The following is a 16,192-nucleotide window of genomic DNA, read 5'->3' on the forward strand; positions in this document are numbered from 1 at the left end:
TTTGCTCCTAGGTTAATGATCGAGCAAATCGCTCTTCGTATCGATTGGATGACACCATTTTTGATGTTCCTAGGGTGCTAGGAAGCTAGGGGATACCTCCGTTGGAGCAAACGAAAAGCTTCGTTGTCGTCGGTGGGTTTGACCTAGCCTATGATATGAGAAATCCTCATATTTGGTGATAAGTGTTTCGCATACTATTAATTCATGCATATTCATGCTAAATACATTTATTATGAATTTTAGAATGCTTAACATGCATAGATTATGTGTAGTAAATTTTGGGACCTCTATATAGTAGAGAGCATGCATGTGTGGCCTAGCATTCTAGTTGAGACTTGAAATCACAATCCCTACTATGAAAACGAACCTTGCTTTCATGCATTCAAACTATATACCAGATGTGACATTAGGGATTTTTGAAAGCCTAGTGAGGCTTAGGGACTTAGATGATATGTGAGATTGGGCCAATGTCATGAAGAGGCATTGGGGCCCGGGGCATAGTGAGTATTAATGTTAATGTCTTAATTGGAACATGATTAGTTGTGGAGCTTAAGTGTCATAAAGAGGCACTAAGCAAGTGTGTGTTGGGACTTCACATTTTTACTTTGGACTAGACCTTCGGGATGCTAGCGTCTATACCATGTTAGAGACATGAGGATTGGGTGCTTGAAACTTTGACCTTGCTTGCTTGCCATTTGTGCTCATTCGCACATGCTTGTGAGGGTCGCTCCCTACAAGCCGGCACTCCGGAGTTAGCCTACGCGACTTTTGTTCGCTCGTGCGGTATTGAGAAGCCTACGGGGTCGAGTGGGACAGACACATTCCATGAGTAGGGATGTTGGGCTACCACAGGCACTTAGGCGGCACAAGCTGGACTACCTTTGGTAGGTCCTTAATTGGAAATGGAAATCGATACGGTGTCGAGAATGGATAATCACTACTAGATAGGGTTAGTAGTTGAGTTACATTTATATGCTTTTAGCATAGTGTTGAGACATGTAGTATACTTGACAGTTACCTATTTCATCACAGTATGCTTGGTTGCCATGATAGAGCTTATACATCATGTATGATTAAAGGGTTGTAACAGTAAACTATTGCCATTGGTTACTTTTCCTTATGATGGAATAGATGTACAACAGTTTGACATCGTTCTTATGAGGGATATAGTAGCATAGCATCTTTACTTATGTTCTCTCTTTCAGCAGTTCATTACATGCTCCTTTTTATTGCTCATTATTATTATCGTTGCTTACCCTTATTTTTGGGGCCTAGTGGAGCATGAGCTGAGGTCAGTAATTGCCCACTGGGAACTATAAATTATAGTTCTCACGCCCTCTTTTTCTCGATGTTTTCAGAGCCTTCCACTCAGGGTGAGGCCAGGGACCGCGGGAAGGGAGTTGCTTCGAGCTAGCTTCCTTCGAGGACGATTCGTTAGGTGGTCTACCTCTCGTTGTGTTTTATTTTGGAGAGGTTGAGAGTTCTACCAGTGTATTAGGGACCACCATTTTTGTATTAGAGGCTGATACTGTATAACTTATGTTTACTTTCATGTGTTAGTTATGTTCTATTACTATTGGTGTAGATGTTAGAACTTTACTCGCTCTGATATCATTAGTTGTTAGTCATTTCACTTCTTCTACTTGCTCTACTGCTTGCCTTTACTTCCGCTTTTTATTGTAGACGCCTTATATGTGTAGACATATGGCGAGTCTGGGCACGCTACCGGGAGGGCCTCCGCCGGTCCCGGGGCGTGACAATCCCAACTCTACAAGTATGTGTACGATCCAGACCATATTCTCTCGTATATACCGATAGAGCTTCAAGAGGATATGACATATGAGGAGTTCCCGGCGTATATTGTCGATCGGGAGGTGCGAAAGCTTCGGAACCGCGAAATCCCATATGTTAAAATTCATTGGTGCAAACATGATGACCGGGAAGAAACGTGGGAGCTCGAAAGCGAAATGATGGAGCGTTATCCTCACCTCTTCGAGGATACGAAGTGAGGTATGAAATTTAAATTTCAACCTTAGTAGTTTCGCGGACAAAACTAAATTAAGGGGTGGAGAATGTAACATACCACATCCCTCGTAAATTGTGCCGAGTTCCATCGAAACGAGCGGAACGCAGAGTGGAACGAGTGAGTATAGGCCCTAAGTGCATTGGAGCCTATCTATCGGGCAAAGGGACCCGAGAGAGAGTGAAATCCCAAAATCTTGCTAAGTTCGAGATTTTGTGCTCTCGGGGACCGGTTCCTGAAGGAGAGACCGGTCCCCGTACACGTAGCCTACCAGGAATCCTGAGGCATCCGGTCCCTGGCAGTGAGACCGGTCCCTAAAGGAGAGACCGGTCCCTCGCTGCGCAGCTAGCCAAAAACCCGAATGTTTGGCTACGTCCTGAAAACCCATCGTTCGGGAACCGGTCCCTGGTCCGGGAGACCGGTCCCCGACAGCGAAAATTGCATAGTCTGGGCAGTGCACTGTGAAGAAAGTGGAGGGGCCTAAGTGCAAATGTCATAGCACCTTATATAGCTATCCCCCTCTCTCCCACAGCCATTTCTCCCCCCCCTCTCATTTTCTCTCATTCTCTCTCTAGAACCCTAGCTCTAGGGCTTGGAGAAGAATAAGAAGAAGAAGGAAGGAGGTGGATTTGGAGGCTTTGGTGGGTTCTACAAACTCTCCTACAAGAAGGACTTGGAGGAGCTTGGGCTAAGGTGAGTTTTTGGTATAAATGAGTCTAGGGTTTGGTTTTGATCCCTAAGATTTGGAGTTTTGGGTTGTTTTTAGCCTTGGGAACCCTCTAAAAGCCTTGAACTCCATGGAACCCATGAGAGCTCAAGTGCTCTCATGGTGGATGATTAGGGTTCACTATAGAAGCCCTAGGGTTGGTTCCAAAAGCTTGGAAACCTTAATAGAATGCTTCTTAGATGATTCTAAGCTATTATTTGCTTAGGGTTGAGATCAATCCAAGGGAAAACCCTAAATGGCAAGGTTAGGGCTTGGAAATTGGGGCTTTTGCCCTAGAATTTTTTGGAGACAAATTGACCTCGTAGAAACCTAATTGGGGTGTCTTAAACACGTTGGACAACTCTGTTCAACGTTACGAAAATGTTTAAGTATAGTTCATGTATAAACGGCCTAATGGGGCACTAATTTGGTTATAGGACGCGGAGCCGGCGTTCGAAGCATTCGGGAGCCTTCATATTCTACACCCACACGACCATTAGAGGTGGGGGGTGCACGCCGGAATCGTTGGATTCCCTTCTATGTCTATTTCTTTATCCTTGAGTATATGGTTGTTTATTCCTTCATGCATATTAGGGATAATTCACATGTGAACTTTGGTTGTTTTCATTATATTTATTGCAAGGGTATTTGAAAATAGAGAGAAATCGAACCATGATGGGCATGTGTTATTGAACCCTAGGAATTGCATGATAGTGGGACTTGGACTTAACATAAGTAAATAAATGGCGACAATGACAATTGAGAGATAGATTGGCATGGACAAATGGATGTTAAACATAGATTTAACTTATAGTGGCATTGTGACGAGATCGACTAGAAAGTGGCATGAAAACATAGGTAGAAAATCTATCACAAGAGTGGAATCGTGGCATGTGGCTTAGTATCCTCAAATTGGGGATTTGATCGACACTCATGACAAGTCTTGGCTTGAGGGAGGTCGCTCCTCCTCAAGCGGTGTGTTTTCGGAAATCGTCACCACAGGGAGCGCGGTCCCTGAAGACGGTCCCTCCGGTCGGTAGTGCTTGGAGCCTCCCCGGTAAAGAAAGGGATTTTGGGTTATGAGTTATTTGGGTTAACAAAGTTAACCGGTAAGATTGGGTAAGTGCCAAAGCTTATTTATGATTTGAGCATGCATGCATTTCTATTATTGCATTGAGTATATGTACCCACTGACATTCTTCTGCAGGCATAGTTTTAGATGCATTAGTATTGGTTACTTTTCTTTCTTTGAAATACTTATGCCTGGATAGACCTAGTGGGTAAGTCGGCGAGGTCGGATGCCGAACCCACTGGGAACTTTGTTTAGTNTTCTATTATTGCATTGAGTATATGTACCCACTGACATTCTTCTGCAGGCATAGTTTTAGATGCATTAGTATTGGTTACTTTTCTTTCTTTGAAATACTTATGCCTGGATAGACCTAGTGGGTAAGTCGGCGAGGTCGGATGCCGAACCCACTGGGAACTTTGTTTAGTTCTCACACCACTAACCCTACAGGTCCTAGCACGAGCGGGGCGGCGGAGGATCGAGGCAAAGGTTTAGCGCCGTAGGTAGCGGCCACCGGGGATATTTTGCATTTTGTAGTCATTCCTATATTTACATGTATCAACTTCTTTTGTTGACTTATAGATGTCAAGTTGTAAACAATCATGTAATTGGTGGATGGCTAAATGCAAAAAGATATGACGGATGAATGGAATGTAATAGTTTTGTTTACTTGTATTTGGTTTAAATTTAATCAAATATCATGTATGTTGTATATTTAGCTTAGAGCTTTCGCTTCCGTTGTTGCTTGCCCTCGTGCAAGCCTTATATTATATATGCAAATATCTTGTTGATTACTTATTTATACATGTTGCTAGAGCCTTGGGCGGACAGGGGAGGCTCTGTCCGTTCGGCGTCTGTTGACATGACCCGAACCCAACCAAATTGGCGGGGATTGGGGGCTTGACAGGCTGCTACAATTGCAGCTAGGCCCTCCAAAAACTTGTATTTGCAGCAGACCAACTTTTGCTGCCAGACCCAAAGTGTACTGGTATGGATTATGTGTCACCGGTAACACGATCGCGCAGAGGCAAACACGATGGCCACCAGCCCTGATGTTGTAACAGTACAAAATGCCTAGACCTCGTTTTTTTGTGTTTTATCGATTCTACTCCGCACCGAACAATGCTAAAACCTTTCTAACTCTCTTAAACTCATTTTTGACCCTTTCAACCCCGTTGGAATGTTAACTTGACCTTATCCAACCATTTCTTTCGCATACTTTAGTCGATTTGACTAAAGCTCGATATGCTCAACCGAATTTCGGTATATTACAGCACTTAGGCCCCTCACTCAAATAACATATTAAACCAACCCACGAATTTGCAGGTACGGGGTTCGAACCCTGCACAGGGTCCAGACCCCGAGAGCAATTTCAGCTTGAAACAAGCTGAAAATTCTCAGCTTGCTCTCCAAGGTCCAAACCACTCTCAATATGCACTCCGAAACGCTCGGAATGAACAACGGACCTCTCTAACTCGTCCCACTCCGCACTTCGATCAATTTGACTAAAGTTCGGTGCAACCTACCGAAGTTTCGGTATATTACACCTGTGGTTTCGCACTTTCTCACTTTAGTACCCTATAGTTTAAAGTGTATCAAGTTAGTGTCATGTGGTTTTATTTTTATTTTTTGGTCAGCTTCTCCGTTAATATTTTGTTAAATTATATACAAAAACCTTTAGAAACCCCACCTAGGTTTATCGAATATTTACTTTAGTACCCTTTAGTTTTAACTTTGTTACTGATTTAACGAAAAGAATTAGTGGAATTAATAATAAAAAGATAAAAATGAAACTACAGGGCACTAAGTTGATGCACTTTAAACCATAAGGTACTAAAGTGAGAAAGTGTGAAACCACATGGGTGGTATTTGAAGTTTTTTCTATATTTAATTAATAGGAATCCAACTAAGAGTCTAGAAAGCATAACGCCGGAAGAAGAATGGAGTAGATATAAACCTAGAGTTAAACAGCTCAAGATATTTGAATGCGTTGCGTATGCACAAATCCTGAAGGAGAAAAAAAAAAGGTTGGATGATCGAGGGCGAAAAATATATCTTTACTAGTTATAGTGAGGATTCTAAAGCCTACAAATTCTATAATCCAATTACCAATAAAGTAATTATAAATAGAGATGTCATATTCGACAAGGATGCCACATGGAATTGGAGTATGAAAGAAAAAGGAAAATAAATAATGGATTAGGAAGTTGAAGAAACTGACAATGTGCCAAAAGATTACGACACTCCATCACCGAGCATCATCAATTCCTTCAAGTTCTTCATCAAGTTCAAACAAAAAACCAATTAGAATGAGGAAACTTGACGATATATACAATAAGCCAGAAGTGATTGATAGTGAGAATTTACTTTGTTTACATCTTAATGAAAAACCATTGACTGTTGAAGAAGCTTTGCAAAAGGATAATTGGCATGCTGTAATGAATGAAGAAATAAAAGCAATAGAGAAAAATAAAACGTGGGAATTGACTTCACTTCTTAAAGGACATAAAGCTATTGGAGTAAGATGGATATACAAGATTAAGCACATTGCTGATGGACAAATAATACAATAGAAGGAGCGACTAATTACAAAGGGATACAAACAAAAAGGGTAGATTGTGAAGAAATATTTGGACCTTTAGCCCGACTTGATACAGTACGACTAATTCTTGCAATAGTTTTTTTTCATGGTTTGCAAATGCATCAAATAGATGTAAAATCGGCTTTTCTTAATGGTTTGTTGAAGAAGAAGTTTATATTTAATAACCTTCTGGCTATAAAATAAAAAGTATGGAAGATAGAGTATATCGATTGAATAAAGATTTATCTATAAAATCTTATTAATCTCCACAATCCTAATCCACGTGGCATGCTCTCCTTAATAAGCCTACGAAACCCACTTGAGTCTCTCCCTCTCTCACTTTCTACTCTCCTCGGTTCGCTTCTCCAGAGTGCCCGCTTGCTTTCCCCATCCGTAACGTCTCGACTGTTCTACTTCTCATCTCCTTAATTTTACTCTCTACTCATGTCGCTTCGGCTTCCCACCTTTTTAATTTTTACCATGTCGCGCTTCCTCTGCTCCTTCATAGGCACCCGCCTGCCTTCCCGATTGCATCACTACCTCTTTGGTTCCCGCCTCATCAACGAGGCCGTCAAGTGTTGAACCTGCTGACAACTGTGGACTTTTTGTTGGCCTTCATCAAGACCAAAGTCGTCGACGTGCACGATGTAACAACCTGACCTTCTAGCAATAATAACTCGTTGGGTCCAAACAACTGACCCAAAATGCTTAAGCTTAGTTATTATTACTAGCGTGTGAGACCTCATATATTCTAATCATAAATATTAGGTCATTTCAAACTCCCTTTATTTAGACACTGATGTCCTCGTCAGGTCCAAGCCTAGATCACAGACAAATAGATCAGAATTATAAGGTGATGGAAGATTCTAGAGGTACCACCTATGGGTTCAAGTAGGGGTGGCAATCCAGCTAGTTTGCGAGCCAGCTCGTGTTCGGCTCGAAATGAGCTCGAGATCGAATCGCTCGTTTAGTAAACAAGCCGAACACGAGCTGAATTTTAAACGAGCCAAACACAAGCTACGGTCAGCTCGCTCGTGTTCGGCTCGATAACAGCTCGAATACATATATTTTATATTTATATAATTTATTTAATTTATATTTTTATATATAAATAAATAATTATATATAATATATATTTTTATTATTTAATTTTTAGCAAAATAAAAATATAAATGCGAGCGTAATTATAAAAAGACTCATTTATATGTAAAGTTTCAACTATTAGATCAAAGTGTAATGAATAAGATTTTATAAATTTATTTTTATATATATTCAATCTAATTCTTTTTAACTTATTGTTCGTTGGCCTGCTTGTGAGCCAACTCGTGTTCGGCTCGAACACGAGCTAAATTTTTCGGCTCGATANCCGCACAATTCCGACCCCATATCTCCATTTGGGAGACTCTCTTTTCTACCATTTCTTTTATAATTTGTTTGTTTGTTTTTGAGTAAAAACATACATAGTGTTGGATTATGGCCGCTACCAATTAATTTTACCCTATAGAACAGGAGTGTAAACGAGCCAAACACGAGCGAGCTGAGTTCGGCTCGTTTATTAAACTAGCCGAACACGAGTGGCCCTAGCTCGCTCGTGTTCGGCACCCCTAGGTTCAAGAGATGGCTTCCACCAAACCTATTAGTGTAGCACTTTGCCTCGCATTACATTTGGCTCTCATACTTCTGGTTGGTATTCGGCTCTGATACTAATTGTGATGACCTGACCCGCTAGCAATAATAACTCATTGGGCCCAAACAACCAACCCAAAATGTTTAAACCTAGTTATTATTCCTAGCGTGCAAGGCCTTATATATTATAGTCAAAATTATTTTCCAATCCGATATGGGAATATTGGGGCATTACACATGACCTCCGGGCCGCGAGCATGGTGTGCCACACGCTGCGGTCGCTAGGCAAGGCCATGGTGCTCCTCCGACAGGGCAAGTGCTTCAAGTATGGCTGCGGCGGCAATAGTGCTGACCCCTACTATGTCCTTGAGTCATTCCAAAGTGCACTGCGTGTGGCTCGGCCACCGCCACGGTCGAGCGGGACTTATGTATTGGGAAAGGGGGAAGTGGGACGGGGCGAGGAAGATTTATAGGAAGGCTGCAGAGGTTGGCCATCCCGTGGGCAATGCAATCTTTACCTCTCTGACTTGGAAGGTTGTCACGCTCCGGGGCCAATTTTAAAAGCGTTTTTGTAACGAATACAAATTTAGAAACTAGAGTTGCGAAAAACATGCTATTTTTTTTTTAATTCAACCTGGCCCATGTGACGTACAGACCCGCCACAAATACAAAGTTCCTCTGTTCCCTCAGACAGAGTCTTCTTTGTATTTGCACGGCGTACCAACAATAACATCAGGATCACAACAACAACCTGCATTTACCAATCCATAATCAATTCATGCAATGCATTTTCATACAGCTAGCAATCCTTAGAAATAATGCATGCTTCTAAACACTCCTTAGGCATTGGATGATGCGATGCACAGTACGTACAACAGTCATCCTATTTAAAAGTGCTCCCCATTCGGAAGCTTTGTTTTTAAACTCTAATAAATCATCCATAAAACCATTCAAAACTCCTTTTAAAATTGTTTCCTACTCAAAAAATATATTTTGAAAACCGACTACCTCGAGGGGTAGAAAATCACATTGTGTAAATACATAAATCCAGAGACCAAATATTCATAAATTCCAATCGCATGCATAATAGGAAATCACCAAGTTAACAGGTTCACAAATACTCAACAGCAATAGTGATCATCTAACTGAACTATTTAATTATTAAATTACTAAATGTAGAAATAAAACATAATCATGGTGACGGTCACTACTGCAGTCTAGCTAGTACGTCCTTCCATCGCGCCAAATGCCAACTCCTTGCCCGAACTACTTGGGGAAATAGGGAGTGAAAAACCACAATCAAGGTTTTCCAGTGGGTACGACAGAGCTACAAAGGCAAGTCGTAATCACCGAAAACCAAAGGAGGTAAAGTAAATAAAGTACAGATGCTGTGATACGAAAGAGAACTACAGTAGCTATAATAGATATGATAAGAAGCAAGTAATAAAAACTACAACTGTAAGGAATACAATGCACAATGCTGAGCATGCCTCAAGGTAATCAAACCACAACCAAACCCAATCTGGTGCCTGCCATATTGGTCTGCAGACCTCAAGCGTTGCCTATTACATTGCTTGCACCTACCTGATTCACCCGTCCACTAGACGACCCATCCGGATAAGTACACCTCCGGTCGGTGGCCAAACCGACCTGGTATCAATAAATACATCCAAGTGCTGTGACTAGATTATGCTGATATGCTTAATGCGAAAACCGGCAGGAAGTCGGTGCCATGGCCGAAGCCAGATACAAGGGCGTACAACGCCGAACCACGATCAACCAGATCGAAACACACGACAAAGGAGTCGATGTGTTGCCTAGACCCAAGGTCCACAGAGATACAATATATATGCAAGCCTGCTTTACATGTCTATCAACAACAATCATCATGCAATCAATAAGGTATAAATAAACGAACGATAACAAAGCAACCGACATGTAGAGACTACAATGCTGATATAGAAGAATAGAGAAAAGTGAAAGGATCTCATCGACTACCAGCTCAAAGCACCCACCTGTCACAATCGCGCCGAAAATCTAGGTGCGCAAGGAGTCTACCGGACCTAAGAAGATCCACCGAGTCATTAACTAGCCCACAAATCCAGAATACATGACTCACAAACCCCACACAAATCCCCGAAATCGGTTTCCCAAAACCGATCATCGTAACTCCCCGGAAGTCCCGAAAATCACACTGGGACGTCGTCCGGACCCACTAAGTGTCCCGAAACTCACCGACTCGTACCACAAGTCACCCGCTGCCACAAAACACATCGATTTGGCTGTCTTGGTAGCAAACACGAGATTACACAACCAAACAATTATCGCCGGATAATTATTCGAATTCGGGTTCCTAGAAGTGTCAATTTCGACACCGGAACCCACCGTCGCTCACCCGTCATCTCCGAACCCATGATATGACGATGGTGACTAGCCGACAAGGCTAGCGACAACTCTCAGGGCAAACAAACACAGTCGGATGAAATCTGAGCCGAAACCGCGTTCCGCCGGCGAATTTCGCCGAAGAACGCANCGGAACCCACCGTCGCTCACCCGTCATCTCCGAACCCATGATATGACGATGGTGACTAGCCGACAAGGCTAGCGACAACTCTCAGGGCAAACAAACACAGTCGGATGAAATCTGAGCCGAAACCGCGTTCCGCCGGCGAATTTCGCCGAAGAACGCAGTGAAATCGACCACCGATTTTCGCGAAGGCGAACGGACCTTGAACGATTAGTCCGCACGAACATACAGCCTACAGTAGCCACATAATGCAAAGTCGCATAAAAGTCCCTCTATTGACATAAATTCCTATTATTTTATGTAAATAAGACGATTTTGTGGCTCGTTAACGCAAACCGAAGACTTCCGAGGTTCGCCAAGACACACACTGACAGTTCTCGGCGTATCGGAGGCCATGCTCATGATTCGGAGCACAACAGCTCACTGTGGGAGGTGCGGGAGTGACCCGAACAATCAGCGAACAGCACGCACTCGGGGAAAACTGCGCCGAAAATGCAAATTCAGAATTCGCTGATCCAAAGTGAGGTGAGCATCGTGATCAGCACTGACCAGCGATCACCGTGCTCACCTCCAGAGGCATCTAGACAGCCTCGGATCGCCGGAAAAAATAAGCGCAAACCCGAAACAGCAACCAGAAGACCCTTACAAAGCTTACCGGAGCAGTGGAGGCTAGGGCACGGCCGGTGGCGGCTCTGCGGCGGGAGTGCCGGCGGCCGACGGGTGCAGCCGATGTTGGGAGGCCGGGGCTCACGCCGGCCGGCGGTAGAAGGTGGCGGCTAAGCAACCTAAGTCTGCACGGGCTAGGGCTTGGGTCCAGGGACAGTTGCGGCCACGGCGGCCGGTGGGGAGCTCAGGGACGTCGGCGGTGGACTGCCGGGGGCCAAAGGGAAGCCGTGCGGCCGGTCCCGGGCAGCGGCGACACGAGGGGGAGGCTCTGCTTCACCTCGGCCCGAGCAGGTCTGGGGCGGCCGTAAGTTGACCGAGGCGGCGGCGGCGACCGGTAGGGACGGCGGCGACCGACGGGGAAGGTTGCTGAGGGTCGGGGGATGCTGTGGGGTTGGTCCAAGGCGGCGGCGGCGCGAGGGAGAAGCCGCAAGCTTACCTCGGTCTGAGCTCGGCCTAGATGGCTGCAGGCTACTGGGGTGGCAGCAGCGACATGCGGGGACGACAGCGACCGACCGAGGAAGGTTGCAGGAGTTCAGGGTGACGCCAGAGAGGGGCCAGAGGGAGGGGAGTGCCTAGCACCCTCGGCCAAAGTAAACAGAGATGGAAAGGTGGTGGAGGGAATGAAGGGGAAGCATGAGAGGGTTGCGGCTGCGGTTGGCCGACCGGGACTAAGTCTGCGACGGCCGAGGGCGCGTGGCGCATGAGGTGAGGGGGAGTACGGCAGCTAGGGTCAACTGGGGGCTAATCTAGGGTTAGGGTTTGCATGGTGTAACCCTAAAGGCTATAAATACAAGCTCCAATTTGCGCACAAGTCCCTCAAAACTCAATATTTGAAACCAAGTCCCTCACAGCACGAGTAAAACGCATGAACACACCCCCACATTCAATTTCACATAAAACGGTACATAAAATGTCGAGCTTTTCACAAAATTACCGTTTTGCCATCTAAGACCCTTCCTCGATCAACGTGCGATATCAGAAGATCCGTCCGTCAGATTTGCGAACGGATTCCACTAGTGCGATAAGCACGACAGAGACAACAAACTCACGCCTCGTTTGGTCGCAGATTTGCAACAAAACCTATCCTCTCTCCAAATGGCGAAACTACACACATACATATAATATACGTATTTCTAGATTTCTCAAAATCCGTACATCAAACCTAAAATCCGTCAGCAATAATAGTTCCAAAATAGCCGAACCATTAAAAACGAGCTATTGGATCACTATGAACGGAGTCCGATACGTGCCAGAAACCAACTCTACTCATTGGCCTCTCCGAAAATTCGGGTTACTATTCACTTTAAGTGAAAAATAAAGATCGCGTAAAATTTTCGTTCTCACTCGTTTTCTTCCGAAACTTGACGAGTGCTTTTGTAATTAAATTTCACATAAAAACATTATCAATAGAGAGTCTAGCTACACTGTCAAATTCTCAGTCCTTGCAAAGGTATTGCTGATGCTACCGAATTGTTGTATATGATTGAGTAATTTTGTACAAATTTTAGAGCTTTGTAGTGTTTTTTGATGAATTGAAGTTCAATTCACTGTTGGACACCTTTAAAGCTCATGATTAGAGGAGAGTAGCACAGCAATTTTTCTAATGTCAATTGTTTGCAACCTTTTAAATTTTTTGGGGGAATTGAAGCGATTTAGGTATGTGCAATTAAAATTTGTTTTGGAGAGTGGCTGAAACTTTTTTAACGTCAAATGTTGACAATAGGATGAATTGAAAGAGGTGATAGATCTATTTAGGCAAATTTAGTTGATCAAGACCTTTCTTCTCTTTTTTTTTTGCTACTCTAGAGTTAGTTGTATATTAAGTTAATTGTCTGGGCAAATTTACGTAGCATCATCTTCTATCGGTTGCCGCAGATCTGTGACTGGATCTACCATGATGTCTTGCAATTTTTCTTAAAATAAGTAATTATCTTTTACTTTTAAGTGCTCTTCTCCTACTCTACCAACCTTTTCAAAAGGTCTCCTCCAATATCTTTTGAATAAATGACATGCTTCGTTGCTGAATTTCAAGTGTTTGATGAAATGCTTCCTTACATCACAGGCCAAAGGATCACTGACCCTCTATTTCCAGCCCCTTTAGGCTATCCGGTAAGCATTTCTTCCTTCTAGCACTATGCACAGACAACTCCAAGCGAGCACGATTCATTTTAGGGGCAATTGCTTATATACTCTTGAAAAGTTTTTGATTTTTCGATTTACCCCTCTTAGAAGGCTAATATTGAAAATACCCCTCCTACTTTCCAACCTATTTTTAATATATTCCTAGAGTTAAAATCTGTGAAGTAACTATGTTATCTCTGTAAAATTACTATTTTGCCCTTTCAAATATACCCTTCTTTCTTATTTGCCCTTAAAGTCAAGGGCACAAAAAGTATTTTGACTTTTGGTCTTTTCCGATATACCCCTCTACCGTCATCAACCTTTCTTATTTGCCCTTAAGTTAAGGACAAAATTGGCATTTTATTTTTTTTAACTATGGTAGATATTTAACTCACATTTAACCCAGGTTAACTTAACAGAAGATAACTGCGGGTATTTGCAATAACGGTGAAACATATGAGGGGTATTTTAGGAAAAAAAAAAGTAGGGATAAATCGGATATTTCCAAACGTATGAGGGGTATATAGGCAATTATCCCTTCATTTTATTGCCAATCTGAGTTCCCTCTCCTTACATGGATTTGAGCAAGAGAACTCCAAGCCAGCACGATTTATTTTATTGCCAATTTGAGTTCCCTCTCCCTACAGGGATTTGAGCCTTTTCTCCTAATTTCTTTCGAATAGATGTTGTAACATCTAATTTCTTAAAGTTTCTCTCTTAAATATTTACCACTATTTTATACATTCATATATAAATGTCTAGCACTTCACATTTTTATAAAATGTGATGATAATACTGTTAAAGATATGTCTTCTTTTTTATTGGTTTAGTTCATACACCGGGTTTATGGAAAAATAAAAAGATCTCATGAGAATTTATTTTGGTGGATCCTAATTTATATTGGAATCCTAAGTGGACTAGGATTGGTTTCCATATAAGACTCTATATTCAATTATCATATCGAATTAGAGTAGGATTGAACTAATGCATCCATGTATAAATATGCATTGGAACGTCGAGGAGCGCCGTGTGGTGGCCAAAATTAATTAAAGACGCTAATTAATTAAAGGTGGCCGGCTCTAATAGAGGGATGTACGGTTTCGTGGGTGCATGGTGTGGAGGCCAAATTAATTAGCATTCGGTGACTAGCTAATTAATTAAAGATGCCCTGTCCGTACGGTTAAAGAAGAGAGGTTTGCTCGCATGCGACGGATTGAGGTCGGCGGCGGAGCGGTGGTTCTCGATCAATTGCCTGAGCGGTTCGGATTCTTCGAAACAACGACATAAAAGAATTTAGTTAGAGTTTCTATACTTCTCAAATTTGGTTTTCTCGGTTTTACGAAAAACTTTTTCGATATTTTTTTGGAGTTTTTTTTTTTGTTGTAACAAGAGAAATGTGGGATTTACCATAAGGCTCTTCATTTTTTATCCGGAGAAGACATAAGATGTAAGCTTGTACTTCTATTTTTTCATATAGTGGAATACATCTCTCTTGCTCTCCCCATAGATGTAGGCAATTGCCGAACCACGTAAATCTTGATTTCTTCTTTCTGCATTTATTTCTTTTACCGCTCGTTCGGTGTTTTCTCTATTTTTCGTACATCTTTGTTAGTAGCGCATGACGGACGATCCATCCGGTTCCCAACAAACACAATAGCGTTTAATTAAAGCATACCATGGGTTATTTTCATTAAGGTAAATTAGGTCTGGATCTTACTCTTTCCTTTGTAAAGTATCACACATACTACAAGCTTTTCTCTTAATTTAATCAATTTTTTATATATTTATATATGTTTGGCACTTTTACATTTTCATAAGAGGTGATGTTGCATAGAATGGTGTTCAATTGAACAAAATAGATCGTACTTGCATTATTTTCGAACTTTGAGAAAAAAAAGTAGTTCTGGATTTTACTCTTCCCTTCTTAAGAGTATTACACATATTATTAGCATTTTATGATGAGGCAACTTGCCTGCAGCCTTAGGGCTAGGGCAACAGTTGCATCCTTTCGCTCTCAATAAGATTTCAGCAAAAGAAAAGAAGAGCAAAAACTAATTTTGCTATGTAGCGAACTCATCAACTATGTATTGTTGTTTGGAATAATAAATGACAATATGCTCTTATTTTCTTTTTCATTTCTCTAAACGTCTTTCCTCTTTGTCGTCTTGAGCCTTTTTATATACTTATATTTTCCTTCCATTTTTCTAATCGAACATGCATTCCTTTTTGTCATCTTGAACGATTTTATTCTTAGTCTGTCCTATTATTTTTAGATGTGTTAAAATAATTAAACTGCCCAGGCTCTTTGTTTCTCAGATTGGGCCTTAGAGTTGCTCGTCATAAGTCACACATATAATTTATCTTGCACATGCCATACTTTTGGTAGATAAATGAATATTTCTTTAGGTGAAAAATATATAGTTTAAGTATGCACACTTAAAATTATATAGATTTTTTCTCAGTAATCACGCTATTATGGGAGATCTGTCCGTCGGATTTGCAAATGGGCTGCGCCAGCTCTTCCGGTACTGTCGAACCATCGAAACCACAATTTTGTTTTATTGCCTAAACTGGTCGCAGATTCGCGACGAAACTAATCATCTCTNTATATATATATATATATATATATATATATATATATATATATATATCAAATTTAAATAAGAATTCAAATTCAAATTTGAATTTTTCTTGATTCAAAAATCTCAGATATTAGATTCCTGGAATTGGAGATTTTGTTGGAATTCCTGCAAGTTTTGGAGCAATCTGGTGGTTCTTTGGAGCCTTTTTTTTGTTGGATTAGCATTTCTAGGTGGGTTTTATTCACCGTAGATGATAGAATTCTCACACTGTCTATAATTTCATGCATACTG

General features: G+C 41.9%; 1 protein-coding gene across 1 annotated transcript in view; it reads left to right on the forward strand.

Moving 5' to 3' along the window:
* Positions 1–8,262: 8,262 nt before the first annotated feature.
* Positions 8,263–16,192, forward strand: part of LOC109705664 (anaphase-promoting complex subunit 1-like) — a 29,991-nt gene continuing 22,061 nt past the window's right edge. Inside the window, exon 1 of the mRNA XM_020226416.1 lies at positions 8,263–8,386. Coding sequence (XP_020082005.1) covers positions 8,263–8,386 — 124 coding nt within the window. The remainder of the gene's footprint in view (positions 8,387–16,192) is intronic.

Source organism: Ananas comosus, unplaced genomic scaffold (genome assembly GCF_001540865.1).
Source record: "Ananas comosus cultivar F153 unplaced genomic scaffold, ASM154086v1, whole genome shotgun sequence".
In the NCBI taxonomy this organism is placed as follows: Eukaryota; Viridiplantae; Streptophyta; class Magnoliopsida; order Poales; family Bromeliaceae; genus Ananas; species Ananas comosus.